The following is a 15,167-nucleotide window of genomic DNA, read 5'->3' as shown; positions in this document are numbered from 1 at the left end:
CAAATAAATTACAATTTTTTGGTACTTTATAAATACAATTTTAATATATATTATTATTTTGCTTTCAAGCATTTAATCACTGTAAACTGACTCATACAAAACCTAGCACTGGAAAAAAATTGTCCATATTCTGTAAGGAGGACATTGTCCCTTATCTATTCCTAAAACCATAATTTTAGGTACCATCTAAAAGCAATTTTTCGAACATTCCTTTTTGTATTTTCAAGTAATTAATAAAGGAATATAGCTTGTCTAGATCCAATGGAGAAAAAAAATCTAATATTTTTTAAGTATAACAATACCCCTCAACACTAAATCATAAGTTTTAAATACCTTTAAACTAACCATTTTTAGCATTTTCTAAATTTTTTTTATATTTTTGAGCAATTAAATGTTCGAATAAAAAATATATGTATCCTAGTAATTAGTAAAAAATATTTCATACTATCTAATGATGATATTAAAGAAAAACATACATATTTCGTACTGCCCAAATAAAAATTTACGCTTATTTATTTATTTAATTTTGCAGTTTTTACGCAATTAAAAGATGTAATTTAGTAAAACCCCTAAAACTATAAATTCTATGCTGTTTCCAAATAAAATTTTTATGCAGATTTTTATTTAAAATTTTAAGCATTTAATAGTTTAACTACAATTTAAATATACTTTAGTAATGAAAAAAAAATAGTCACCATTCCCTGAGAATAATATCTCCCTTCCTCTCAAAACCTTAAATTTTAATATTTTCCAAAAAAAAAAAATTTTACCCTTATTCTTTTTCAATTTTTAAGGAAATAAGTCTTGGAATTTTAACTTATATGGATCCTAATGGTAAAAAAAAGAAGAAGAAAATAGGATTCTTTAATAATTTTAGGTTTCTTCCAAATAAAATTTGTATGTATATTCTTATTTTAATTTTTCAGAATTTAAAGTTAGAATATAGCTTATCTGGATTCTAGGGAAGGAAAATTCTATTTGCAGGATGGGTTTAACTTTTTTTTTTTTTTTTTTTGCTACTGAGATACATATAAACTAAATTCGAACATTTGTGGGACGCACCTAAAGTTTATTTTTCTTTAGGGTGGTGGTGGTAAAAGTCATCCTCAGGGAATATGAACTATTTTTTTCATTACTAGGACCCATATGAATTATATTCCAAGATTTAATTGTTTAAAAATAACAAAAAAATGGCAAAAATGTTATTTTTAAGATATTTAAAACTTAAGATTAGGGGGGGGGGAGGATAATGTGAGATTAAAGAAATGTATGAATTTTTTTTTATCTCATATCTAGAATTTAGAACTTATATCCTAACATTTAATTGCTTAAAAATTGAAAAAGTGCGATTTTACGGAAAGTTTTAGATTTTACGGAAGAAACGCACCCTTAGGAAGATAGATCTTTTTTGTTTTCCAACGCATGACCTCGTGTGAGCATTTTCCGAAGTTTTAAAACTTTATAGTCCCACAGTGGACTGATCGTAAGGACACGGTTCCCAGTAGAACACCGAAGTCAAGCGTCACTGACTGTGGTCGGTAAGCTGGTGGACGACCACTTTGATCAACCTACGCAGGGACCAAGGCTGATCGGTTTCGGTCCTCGTTAAACTCTTGTTCTACCGTAAAGTGCTCGACGACGCGCGCAGGTCGTCGGACTATCGAAGCAGTGAAGCCATTGCCTCTGCAGAGAATCAAAACTTGTCTTCGGATCATCCTCAGAGATGTTTCCCAGACCGTCGCCAATAGCCCATTGTGCAGCTCCAGTGCGACGTAAATAAAGTACCTACCTACCTAAAACTTTTTAAATGTTTTCAATTATTCCTCTTTCTTTGCATTTAAAATTGCTTTAAACTGTGTAATTTTAAATGTCAAACTCCCGAATTTCATTTCAACAATAATCAACAGAAAATGACTCAGAATATTATTACGAACGAAATTTGTTATGGATGGTGTTTTCAATAGAAATGTAAACAATAACAATCTCGAGCTCTGCACCTACTCTAGTTCCGGTTAAAAAGTTTGCAGCTGCTTACTACATGTTATTCAGATAGGCAATGTTTTCAAACGGATAATTTTGTTTTCAATAAAAGAAATAAATTAGATAATTTCTGAGCTCAAATCTGCCATATTTCATAAGATATTAATGTTAATATGTAATTCTGGTGAGTTTGAAGTGAAAATTTGCTTTAGTTTTTTAGAGATATATTGTTCAAAAAGGTGGCATGGTTGCTAGATTTTGAATAACTCGCTTTTTTGGCAGTCTTGATATGGCCTCCTTCCATAAGTTTATTACTGTTTGTTCTTGTTGCAAGCTGTGCACAATCTTACGTTAGTGTTAGCACTTTTAGCATTGTAAACACCAGTATTGTTATCATTGTAAACACAAGTAATAAGTAATAAAATACATTGTTTACAAGAACCTCAAAACACAATGATGCCAAATTGAATGGCTTTAAAATACAATGGAAACAGTAACCCGGAAATTCAGGCGGTACCGAGCTTACAGCGTTCCCTAGTGTAGAAAACACCATCCATATAAATGTAAACAATAACAATTTCGAGCTCCATACCAGCAGTAAAAGAAATAAATCGGATAATTTCTGATCTCAAATCTGCCGTATTTCATTAGATATTAATGCTATTTAGTAATTCTGGTGAGTTTTAAATGAAATTTTGTTTAAGTTATTTATTGAAATATTGATAAAAAAGGTGACATTGTTGCTAGATTTTGAATAACTCGCCTTTTTGGTAGTCCTGATTTGGCCTCTTTCCATCGATGGAAAGAGTAATAAACAGATCTGTTTATTACTGTTTGTTCTTGTTGCAAGCTGTGCACCATCTTACGTTAGTGTTAGCATATTGCTCGAGGAGCAAGATTAAGTTTATACATTATAATTCTGGTTTAAATTTGAAAGTTGGCATATGTTATTGACATGGTAAGAAGATCGATTCTTTTTTAAAATGTTAGGTTTACATATTTATTATTGGTCTAACCACATGTTACTAGTACTTAACACTACTATTTTACAAATAATGTTAAAATTATGTATCCCTTAAACCTTTGTAAACACAAGTAATAAGTAATCAAACAACACGTTTGCAAAATTCTCAAAACACAATGATCATGTGAGCCAAATGGCTTTAAAATACAAAGGAAACAGTAACCAGGAAGTGTAGGCGGTACAAAGAGCTTGCAGCGCTTCCTAGTGTGGAAAACACCATCCATTGAAGTGCGCAGGGTGAAAGAGTCGTGAGCACATCTCTTTGCACACTAATGTTCATGGGTATTTTTTTTAATCAGTTATAAATTAGAATGACAGTTAAACAAAGAGATAAGCAGATCAAAGCTTCTACTTCCGAATATTTTATACCAACTTCAACTTTAACTACTTGAATAATAAAAACAAAACAAAATGTTTTAAAAATAAGTTTTAAAGAGTTTGCTCCCGAAATAAATTATTTTCGATTGTATTAAACGTATGACCTATCAGTTTGTTATTTATTTTAAAACATTTAGGAAAAGGTTTTCAATAGCGTCTTAGTTTTATTTATGTTCTATTTTATTCAAGTAAGCATGGGTATGTAACAAAATTTTCAGGTTGAAAGTGCTGGAAAAAATTCGAGAATAGCTATGGTATCTTCTGTTATTTCATATTCAATTCATTGTTATTTTTTATATCAGTATTTATTCGTCTTATAATATTGCCAATATTATTACATTATTTATTTAGTTTTCTTTGATATAATTTGAATATTATTTTGTTATATTTTAGAATCACATATTCAAAATATGCAAACATGTATGTCTACTGAAACCTATAAGACCTTCGATTCGACAATTTGTTATGAGTCACAGTTTGTTAAAATATGTTGATGAACCTGATTATATTAAGGTAATATTTGTTTATTTTAGAGTAAAAAATTTAACATATCTTTATGTATACACTAATGAAGACGTTATTTAAATTTGATACATTAATTAAAATTGATACTTTTCAGTTAGCCGGATTCAAGGAATTTTAACTTGGGGAGATTTCCATTTCATAATCTGTGGCAGAATAATCGCCAACTTCTGGGCAGTGACCCAGAAAGGGACTAACTGGAAGGGTATAACTCGTAGCCACCCTAGGACAAATATCTAGTACATATTTCCTTTAAAAATAATTGGCTACTTTAAAATCTACTTGGCAATTGTAGTCTGTGCTACAGATCATGATACGGAAATCTTCCTTGTCTACATATTTTGGCGGCTTTTTGCTTGCTTCCAAAAGAGTACCTTAAATTAAGTGCATTGGAAGAATAGAAAATTTCTTTTCCAACTCTGATTCTGAGCATCACATGAGAATTCAGGGGTCTGTCCAGGCCGAATTTTTCTACCGTTTAGCGGTACCTTCACAAATTCAATTTTAGGTAAAACGGTAGTTTCACAAAATACTTTTTCTTAAAATTTTATTTTTGTATCCCTTAAGAAACGATAAATCTATATTTTTACCATGTTTTTGTATTGATTTTTTAATATAATTTTTCACAAAATATGTCTAAATTTTCACAAAAACCTAGACAGACCCCTGAAATTAAATTTTTATTTTATAAACACTTTATAGGCTGCTCGTATAAGTATGAATTGCACAACCTTTTGTACTCCCCCCTCCTTTGTTCACAAATGTAAATGATTAATTAAACCCTTAGATGCTTTATATAAGAAATTCAGAATAATTCCCCTTTGTTGTTGCTTTGACTAATATTTACTATAACAATCTAATTTTGAAGTATTTAAGGATTAAACTCAAGTAAAAGATCAATAATAAAAAAACCTTTGCGAAAAAAAAAATGTTACAATGGAACTTCTTGCAAAAAAATTTTTCCTTCAAATTGTTACTTTTCCAAAATGTAACTTTTATCTCAATGTAAAAATTTTTCTAAACTTTTTCTTATGATTTGAAATTTTTTTTTGCAGTCTAGTCATAATTTTTTTAACTCAGGTTTTTGATGACTTAATGTAAATTCAGAATTTATTTTAAAACATGGGTTTTAATCTTTAATTTTTTTAAATGCTTGAAGTTCAATAAATAGGTTTTTTCAGTTATCTAACAAAAGCTTTGTTTACCACCCTGTCAAATCTCACTCTTTAGTCATTTTTTTATGTTGAAAAATAACAATTAGAGAAAATTATTGCTTGTACTAAAATTATACACTCTAAGACAGGGGGGAAAAATATTATTTTTCTTTGTTAATTCAATTCAAATCAGTAGGTATAGTGTGAAACTTTTTCAAAGATTAAAATAGTTGCTCATATACTTATGAATTCATATAAAATATGATATGTTTAATACTTCCTTTGTTCCTCACTTGCATGACAACCCCTGTCATTTCGCAGAATTTTATCCCACGTCGTCCTGTTCTTGGCCTAGCTTCAATTGATTACTTTTATAGTTTTAAAATCATTTTCTATGCTGTCTTACCACCCAAGTCTGATAATGTTTATTATTTTTTTTTAATATATATTTTGCAAAATTTCTAGGACAAAAAGAATTGTCAGAAAATATGAAATAAAATTTAGCTATATTTTTTTCCATTGCTTTAAACAGTAATGCTTCAAATTTGAAGCAGTTAAATTTAACTTACAGTAGTTATTATAAAAAATGTAGAATTTGTAGTGCAATAGAGAATTGGTTACTTTAAGTTGAATTTAGTAAATATTCTCTTTAATTATTCAGATTATTCTTTTTCCACAGAATTTAATATTGCAATAGTTTTAGATATTCTTAGCATTTATGTTTTGATATTTTATGTTTATATTAAAAAAAAATCGTTTAAATTTATTATTTTTTCACAGTATACTAAACCACAAGTTCCTGTGTATGATCTCCTGAATATTCAAATTAAAGGTTATGATTTCACTGTTTTAGAGCATTATGCCAAATATGTTCATAGAATTGCTCTGCATTTGGACTTTAATGTAACTGATGCGTAAGTAACTATACCTTTTGCTCTATTGATTTTATTCAAGGAGAAAATATTAAATTTTTACAATTTTCAAGATAATTATTTTATCAAGTCAATATTTATTGAAAATTGCATATTTTATTTTTACTTCATTGTTTCTTTTATTGTTGTTATATTTATTTATTTAATTCACAGCTTCTGTTTTTAGTTATTGCTTCTGCTTAAAAATATTTCTTTAAGCTTACAATTGTCGGTTTTAAGCTTTTGTAATTGTGTATTGTAAAGTTTCTATAACAATCCTCCAAAATGGACAAAATTAGTATCATGCACTTTTTAAGAAGATAATGAAAGCATGTCAATGAAAAAGGTTTTACAAAATGTTCCTGATCACTTGATTTCTTTTTTCTTCTTCAAATAAATATCATTGATTTAAATTAATTGTGACTTTTTTAAAGTAACTGATAATTTATATTAATTGATGTTTTAAAAATTATTAATTTAAATCTAATTTTTTATATATACATAATTATTATTTTTTAGGGTGTTGTTATTTTAAAAGTCTGATTTCTTTGATAATGAAGTTTTTTATTTTTTTTAAAAAGAAATAATGATAGTGGGGCACATGTAAATTTTTATGCTTCCTATTAGACTAAGAAAAAAATGATTGACTAAAAGTGGATAAGGGTGTCGGAAAATTTTTCAATAATTTCCTGTTAACCGTATCAAAATAATTTGTTGTTCATTAAAAATATATATAAATTATTCCCATTTATTTTTATTTGCTATCAAATGCTAAGAGCTTTTAGATTCTAACAAAAGCTTTTAAGCATTATAAAATAAGTAGTTAAAGAGTATATCAATAATGAAGAAAGGTTTGTTAGACCCAAAGTAACTTACAAGAATTTTTTTTAGTAATATTTTATCTAATTGGCAAAGACTCTATGCTATTAACAAATTCCACCCTCCCTGTCTTTTCTAATTCGTAAAAATGTTGAGCTTGAGCTATGATTTTATTAATTCAATGTTAAATTTGTAATAATTAAATGAAAACATAACTACTTTAGTGAGAAACTTTACTACTTTAGTAACGACTTTACTAAGGTGAATGGGAAGTGCGAAGTAGGAGAAATATATAATTCTTTTAAGTATGTATACTCCTTGGTGTTTTATGTGTTGATGAGAAAATAATTAATTGGGTAAAAAAAAATTTTTTTTAATTTTATAAATGTTAGTTTAGTGCTTGAAAATGGGTCTTTTATTAAAAAGACAAACTTAAGATAATTGCTTAACTTAAGATAACTCAGATAATTTTTTCTTCCAGCAATTACATGTCTGTTAAATTGTATATCCACACATTTATTATACAACTTTTAAATAACTACATAACTAATTACAATAACTTTTTATTAACTTCACACATTCACTTTTTCTTGGAAGGTGGGTGGCATTATTATTATTCAGTGGTTTAAATCGTAAGATCACAATGATTAAAACACCGTTTCATCACTGAATTACTCGGGTTCATTTGTTAAATCCGCAATAGTTTGTTATATCCTCTAAAGAATAAATGCAATTACTTTTTACAAAATTGAATTTTTAATATTTTTTACCGTTTGCCTTTATTTTGAGATAAAATTTTTAAAATATTTTGACAAACACTACAAAACATTTTATGTGTTAATTTCTTTTTAAAAAATTACTGAAATTTTCTAAATATCTTTTTTAATATTTTATTTAAATCTTCACATTCTTTTAATAGCTAATTACCAGGAATAAGATACACTAAAATATTTTGTTTAGAATTATATTTAATTTATTAATCATTCATAATTGTGATACATGCTTTTGCATCTATAGATTTTTTCTTTTTTATTCATTTTCTATTTTTATAATTTCATTTAATCTAATTTTAAATCAATCACTGTCTTCTTTCATTAAAACTAGATTTCATTAAAAAAATTAATAAAATGTAAATTATAATATCACAGTTTTTTTATTAGTTAAGTTCTAAATTTAAGATTTATAGGTATTTGATATAGATGCAAAATGTAGCAGGCACTTGTAACTGATAATCATTTGTGTCAGTATCACTTTTAACCAATACTGAAACAATTGATGCTTACCAATTTCTAGTTCAAGCACATGTTTACTTTATATTCTTTAAAAATCTAATTTAATTAAAGTTTTCATCTGGAAGTTATTTTTGTTTGGATTTTCTTTCTTTAGATTGAAAAGGATCAAATTAAATAAGTTTTAGGAATTAATGGATTTTACCTATAAAAATCCTGTGAAAAAAAAAGTAAAGGCAAGACATAATCTTTGTTTCCTATTTATGTATTAACATTAAAGATAATTTACTCTAATTTACTAAAATGTCACTTTTGGACCTTCATCCATTCAGTTCTTCAAATATTAAGAAACTTATTAAGTCTTTATATTCATAACAAGTGAAATTTTTTAAAATGTTAATTTGATATTGTGAATTTTTATTGGGAGATTCTTTTACAGTTTAACAAACAATATTTCTCATTATTTTATTTTCTATTTGTGCTTGATAAACTTTTTTAAAGTTTGTTGCCAAATTTTTAAGTATTGCTGAAAGAGACGGTGAGCATAATTAATAACACAAGTGCCAACTTAAATGGTTGTTAAGAAACATTTTAGTGGTAGTAACATTTATGCTGTAACCTATAAATCATAATCTTAAATCTGAAGTTGTTTTATCTACAACAAGAAATCAATTACTTAACTAAAATTAACTTAAATAAAGGTTTTTAAAAAAATAAATTGATGTAACTTAATAACTAATCTAATTAAATCTATGTATATAAGGTATATTAGTTAGGCACTTAGGCTCTTAAGTATTAGTAAAATAGCTTTTTATATTTAGAAAGTTCTGAATACATTTAGTGCTTCTAAATATTAAGCTATATTAAAAATCTTTCCTGGTGACCATACAAATTGGCAACTATATAATAATAACTAAACTATTGGTTTTATTAGCACTAATGATTATTTTTGTTTATAGTTGAAACACCTCTATGTCTGATAGCTATTTTTATTTGAGTTCACCATAGTAATACAAAAATTATATGTATTTACTTATAAGAATACTCAAATGAATTTTAAAAGTTGTGTGTTCGTCATTTCTTAAAATTTTACTAAGATTTGATTTAAGTTTGATTAAGTAATACATTTTTTATATTTCTTATTAGTTGGGCTACTCCACATCAAGCATGGAAAGTAACCAATACTGAGCCTGGCTCTAGTAAAATTGTCCATGATTTTTTACTTAATACTTATGAAAGAAATATACAGGTACTAAATATTTATTTTTATTACATATATGTACAGTGTTCATGTATTGTTTTTAATTTTGTAACTGTCGTTGAATATCAATGTTTGGGAAATCCAACCTAATTTTGGGTTTAGAATTACCAATGTTCAACTCCATAGCCTTGTAATTTTATACTCAATACAGAAGACAAGGGAACACCTGAATCAAGTATTGGGAGAAATTTGCCTTCATGGAGGACTTTTTAATGGAACTAACCCGTATTTCGTTACACGGAGAGGAAAACTATGAAAACCTCCCACGGATAGCCTAATGACAAGGGGACTCTAACCCATGATCCATCTACTATTGAGGATATTTTATGTCAGTATTGTGGTCAGTGTGGAATTTGTATCGACCAGCTATCTCTGGGATTCGAACCCGGTTCACCTCATTGGGAGGCGAACGCTCTATTACCCGAGTCACTAGAGTTCTGATGCATTATTAATGAATATTCAATGCTTAACCTACTTTGAAAATTTTTAGTAACTTTGGTTATTCATGGTTCACATTGTGCAGGTTTCGTAGTAAGCCAATAAATTTATACATCAGACATGCCAACTTTTACTATTACCAAAGTATTTAAACAGTAATGAAACACTCATTGTAATGCAATTGTAGATCACAATTCACAGTGTTTCATAATTTCTTTGGCCTACACTCATTTTAGTTTCTATAACTTTCTCTTATATGTAAAATTGATTTATTTGTATTTCGTAGTAATCAAAATTATATTAAATTAAGTTTATAAATCCAACGATCAAAAAGAAATTTAAAAGATTTATTATCACTCCAAAGATAAAAAATGAAGTACTACAGACAGTCGGTAATTGTTGGCAACTATGATACATATGCCATACTTTTAAAAATGTGAATAGCTAATTAAAAAGTATAATTTGCTCTACTTAAGAGAAATAAAATAAAATTTTATTAAAATATACTACTGTGCCCATCTCAGTTTTCTTGACCTTGGGCTCTGGGGTGCAGAAGCAGATGTTCCGCTTAGGTGCTCAGCTGAACGCGAAACCCCCAATGTTTAGTTCCCAAGCATACTTTGTACTCATTTATCAACCCACTGAAGGGAAGAAAGGTTGGGTCAACCTTGCCCGGCCCGATGGCCGAACCCGGAACCTGTGGCACAGGAACGCAAAGCGCTACCACTCAGCCGTCAATAAAATATACTATAAATAATTACATTAATAATAATAATGAAATTTACTATTTTTTATTTTATAATTACTTTGTTTAACACTGAAAGTCTTAGCAGTTGGCAGAATAATTTTATCAATACTGAAAAAACTCATAATTCCAAATTAATCCACAGAAAACTTTTATAGTACTGTTGCATTAAAAAAAAATGACCAGTATCACTTATTTCCTTATACCAATATTAAATTAAAAATTGCAATCAAGATTTTCTTAATCAAATAATTGTAAAGTAGGGTTTCGATAATTTTGAAACTAAAATGTTAATAAACATTTTTGTAAAAAGGTATTTTAGTGGGCAATCTCTGAATAGGTAATTTAAAAATTTTTGATATTACTGTATTGTTGATTGAAATCACGCGAAAGAGACGAATCAATCATTATGAAACTCCATCCTACAAGATATTTTTCTGTATTTGCTGAAAATAATAAGTAAACATATCACTTTTGAAACCATCATGAAAATTTTATGATGTAAACTTGATAATCTGGTTTCCTTTCCCTAAAAGACTTTCCCAAAGCTGAATTCCTGAACTATATACTATAAAATCAGTAGACGCTCTTTAAATTGGAACTATTAAATGTTAAAATTTCTACTAGTATCAATTAAAATAAAAAGATATCGGATCGAAAATCCAAATCTTTTGATTATTCAAATCTACTTGCATAAATATGCATTTGGCACTCTTAGAAAATGAGGTTTTCTGTACACACACAAAACTCCGAAATATCAGAACAACCAAGAACCCTGCATTGTGAAACTTCATTATAATTATTTTTTTGAAATTAGTAAAAAAATGATTTTTTCATTAAGTTAGAATTTAATACTCTATTTAAAAATTTAGTAAATACTGATGACCATTCAAATTCATTTGCTTCTCTAAAACAATTTTGCGTAAAATTACACCAAATCTATTTTAATCTTGTTCCAGTTTGCATAATGTTCCAAACTAAAGAATTTCAGAAAACTTTGCCAACTCTGCTTCAACCTTCGATTTCACAAAATTGGTGCACAATTATAGCTATAGTGGTCAATACGAACCCATCCATCTCGCATCGACCACAGTGTTGACGCAAAATACCTTCATTGGTAGGTGGAACATGGGTTAGAATCTCCTTTCCGTCAGGCTAACTGTTTTGCACGTAATCATAAAATTTGTTTATCTAAAAAAAATTTTTTTTTGTTTTTCCTAATGATGTTAAAGGTGGTAAATTTTAATCTTCTCCGGTTGTTAAAATATAGAGTAATCATGGATATGATAATAAAAACTCTTTACTTACGAAATGTCATTAAAGGTTAAAAATACTCAAAAATCTAACTCCAAGCCTATGATAACTAAGCCTGCTCACTTTACATTTTATAGGTTTGTTTGATATGTTGTTTTTTAAATTTCTGGAAAAAAAATAAGTGCCAATAAGGTCGTCCAAAGTATTTTGATAAAGAGAATGACATCATGTAGTTGAAAAAACTTTTCAAACATCTTTTGTATGCAATATTGACTGTATACTTTAGTGAAAACTGATTTTTTTTTTTTTACATATTTACAATTTTTTCTCTCATTTCATTCAGATTGATGAACTGCCTTGTTACTGTGCTCCATTATTTTTTGAAGTAATCCAAAGAGCTTTGCCAGCTGGAATATCTGTCAGCATACATCCTCATGAACCACAACATAGTGAAATTCGTTATATTCCAGATTTTGAACTACTGGCACTAAAAGAACAGTTAACAGAATCAAATACAGATTTAAATAAAAAATAATGATATTTCTTAGGCATATATGTTTTACGAGTGCTTTGTATTAGATGTACAAATACAAATACTTGAAAAAAATTTCTTTTTTTAAACAAATATTGCATGTTCTCCAACTCTTTATGGTCACTAAACAGCTCACCACCAACCTTTATTTAGTATTAACAAAATATGACCCCAAAAGGTTAAAAATAAAGATATTTTAATTTTCAAAAAATCAGTGTTTAGTATTTCTAATTTATTTAAACATAGTCATTTAAGTATTTCTATACTAGTAATATTTTATAAATGTGAATCATAGCCATTGAAAATTACATCTGAATGTAAAAAGTGAAGAACCTAGAAATACTTCATATAGAGCTCTAACTTAAAATAATAAATAATCCAAACTTACCAATAACTTTTAACACCGAATAAACATATTAATCAAAACATTGTCATTATGATCATAATTTTTAAAACAATACAAAGTGTAAATGAAAAATTTCTAAATCTATATAAAATTTTTAAAGTCAACATTCGTTATACGATTTCAGATTAATGAAAATATTTTTAGCATAAAAAGTTTTTAATAAATATCATTTAGTTTTAGCGTTTTAATTATATGGCATTTTAATTATATTTTGTATAATTATATTTATCTCCCTGGTCATAAATTAAGACTTTCTGTAGAAAACGGATATCTAATCTCTTATCCTGGACTCTTGCCAAAAATTTTTAAAATTTAAGAGAAAAATTTCAAGCTGAAATTACATATACCAGTCTAAATCTAGTATTAAATTTAGTACCATTGACTGTCCTTCGTTTCCTGTTAACTATTCAAATATATGGGCTGATTATATGGCATAATTAATGTCCATGTTTATAAAAAAAAACTCCTTTTGCTTTCATTTCATAAATTTACTTCATTTCTAACAAGAGTCTAAGATTAGAAGGTAATGATTTGGGAACACACTGTTTAGGTGTTCCTACATAACAAAGCTAGTCAAACATATAATGTCTAAAAAGCAAAAATAGAACAGAGTTAATTTAATGGTTCTGATAAATAACACATTTAATTGCATAATTCAGGCACCTACTATAGCCAGTTCAAGAGGGGGGAAAAGCTAATACTTTGATTCTCCATATATGTGCTATCTATGATATACTTGAATCCTGTTATGAAGACAGTGTGTGGGATGACAAAACAGTAAAAAAGAAATATTGAATATTTAAGGTCATCAAATATAACAGTAGAAAGAAACCACTACAACAAAACTTAAAGTATATAATTTTGACAAGACAACACATTTAAAAAATAAAGCTTATCAAAAGAAAGTTATAGAATACTTAAGGTCATCTATAACAATAGGAAGTTGCCACTACAACAAGATTCAATGTATAAGATTTCGGCCACACATATCAATTGCAATATCATGTTTTGAATAAAAATGGAATCCCATTTGTACTATTCGTCAAAATACAACAAACGTACCTTTGTTTTGCCCTATTGGAGATATCTGGGCATAGTTCAATCAGTCTGTTTAAAAGAAAGCCAGGAAAGCTAAAAGTAAGCAAAGTTTTAAACAAGATTTCGGCTATTGCATTTAAAATACGTAAACAGAAGCTGCTGCTGTCTGGGGGCCTTTTGGAAGTCTGTTAAACAATATTTGATTTGTTTGTTGAAACAAAATATTTTACACTTTTTCTTCCAGTTAGTTGTCACTTTTACTAAAATTAATTTCAATGAGCAAGCAAGCATTACAAAATTTTCTTGCCTAGTAGTAGTTCATCAATGTACAACATGGTTAAAAAAAAAAAAGTTGCCATAAATTAGGAATAAGCTTTAGCTAAAGGGTTAAACTAGAATTTTGAAAGAAATACCAAACAAAAAACAAGCAGGATATGGGAGATCAGTAGAATTATAATAAGCATGTGATATTAATAATTTAAACTAATTAATCTTGTGAGCTAAAGCCTTAAATATATATACTTTAATAATTTTAAGTAAAGTAATTGAAGAGCTTAGTGGAACAATGTTTTGAGTGAAAGAGGAACATGAGGCTTTTGAAATGCAATTACAGGAATTGGTCTGAAAAATATCATTTTTTTTAATTAAAAACAATTTTACTTAAGGATTTGTAAAAATAAATAACTGTTAATTTTAAACTGTTATTAACAAGTTTTTAAATCCAAAATTTTAATATTTTTAGTGTGTCACTTTTGTTCCAGTAACTTCTTCAATTCCAAACAAAATATTTTTAAATGCAGTTGGCAAGTAGGTATGGGGGGAGGAAACAGATTTTCAGAAATGCAGACAGCAAGAGAATAAAATAATCACTTCAACACTTAAAGGAGAAATGTATTAAGAGGAAACATATATCTTTCACTCAGAGGAAAAAACATGCGTCAAACATCAAAAAGGTATTCTTCACTGGAAGTCATTCGTCAGAAAGAACTATTTGGCATTTCGTCAAGCTGTTAGTACAGCCTAAAAATCCTCAGTGATATTTGTTCTTCTCTTTACTATCTATTCAATAAATTGTCAACTTACATGTTAAACGAAACATTAAAATAAAATTATTTTAATATTAAAATTACATTTCAAATTATTGTTCTTTAATTGTATAAGATTAATTGAATTACAGAACAATAATTTGAGATGTTACATTTTTCGCAAAATATGACAAGTGCACTTCTACGCAAATGTGTCAAGAAGAATTGGAAATTCAAACCAAGTTACATCACATAATTTAAGGAGATGTGATTTTTAATGTGTCAGCAGAGAGGGAATGCTTACTTTAATATTTTTTCTCCTTTAAGGTTTAACATGTTAAATTTTATACACTTTAATTGTTATAATTATTGTAACAATATATTATTATAATTGTTATGCATCACCTGACTCCTAGTATAGGATCTTTTACTTACAAAAGAAGCATAACAT

The 15,167-nt window shown here is 27.6% G+C and overlaps 2 protein-coding genes across 3 annotated transcripts in view; one reads left to right on the top strand and one right to left on the bottom strand.

Moving 5' to 3' along the window:
- Positions 1–3,275: 3,275 nt before the first annotated feature.
- On the top strand, positions 3,276–12,458 carry mRpL48 (mitochondrial ribosomal protein L48). Its single transcript, XM_016060396.4, has 5 exons — positions 3,276–3,636; positions 3,776–3,895; positions 5,839–5,972; positions 9,164–9,266; positions 12,059–12,458. Exons 1-5 carry the CDS (start codon positions 3,634–3,636, stop codon positions 12,248–12,250), a joined length of 552 nt encoding a protein of 183 aa, XP_015915882.1. The 5' UTR covers positions 3,276–3,633; the 3' UTR covers positions 12,251–12,458.
- Positions 11,971–15,167, bottom strand: part of LOC107445904 (cryptochrome-1) — a 44,211-nt gene continuing 41,014 nt past the window's right edge. For both annotated transcript variants that reach the window (XM_087165881.1, XM_087165880.1), the window contains exon 12: positions 11,971–13,784. In XM_087165881.1, the coding sequence (XP_087022007.1) occupies positions 13,655–13,784 (130 nt within the window). In that variant the 3' untranslated portion in view covers positions 11,971–13,654. The remainder of the gene's footprint in view (positions 13,785–15,167) is intronic.

This window comes from Parasteatoda tepidariorum, chromosome 6 (genome assembly GCF_982258835.1).
Source record: "Parasteatoda tepidariorum strain Cologne lab strain chromosome 6, Ptep-v5.0, whole genome shotgun sequence".
In the NCBI taxonomy this organism is placed as follows: Eukaryota; Metazoa; Arthropoda; class Arachnida; order Araneae; family Theridiidae; genus Parasteatoda; species Parasteatoda tepidariorum.
Note: the sequence above shows the minus strand (reverse complement) of the source record. Positions and strands in the feature narration are given on the sequence as shown.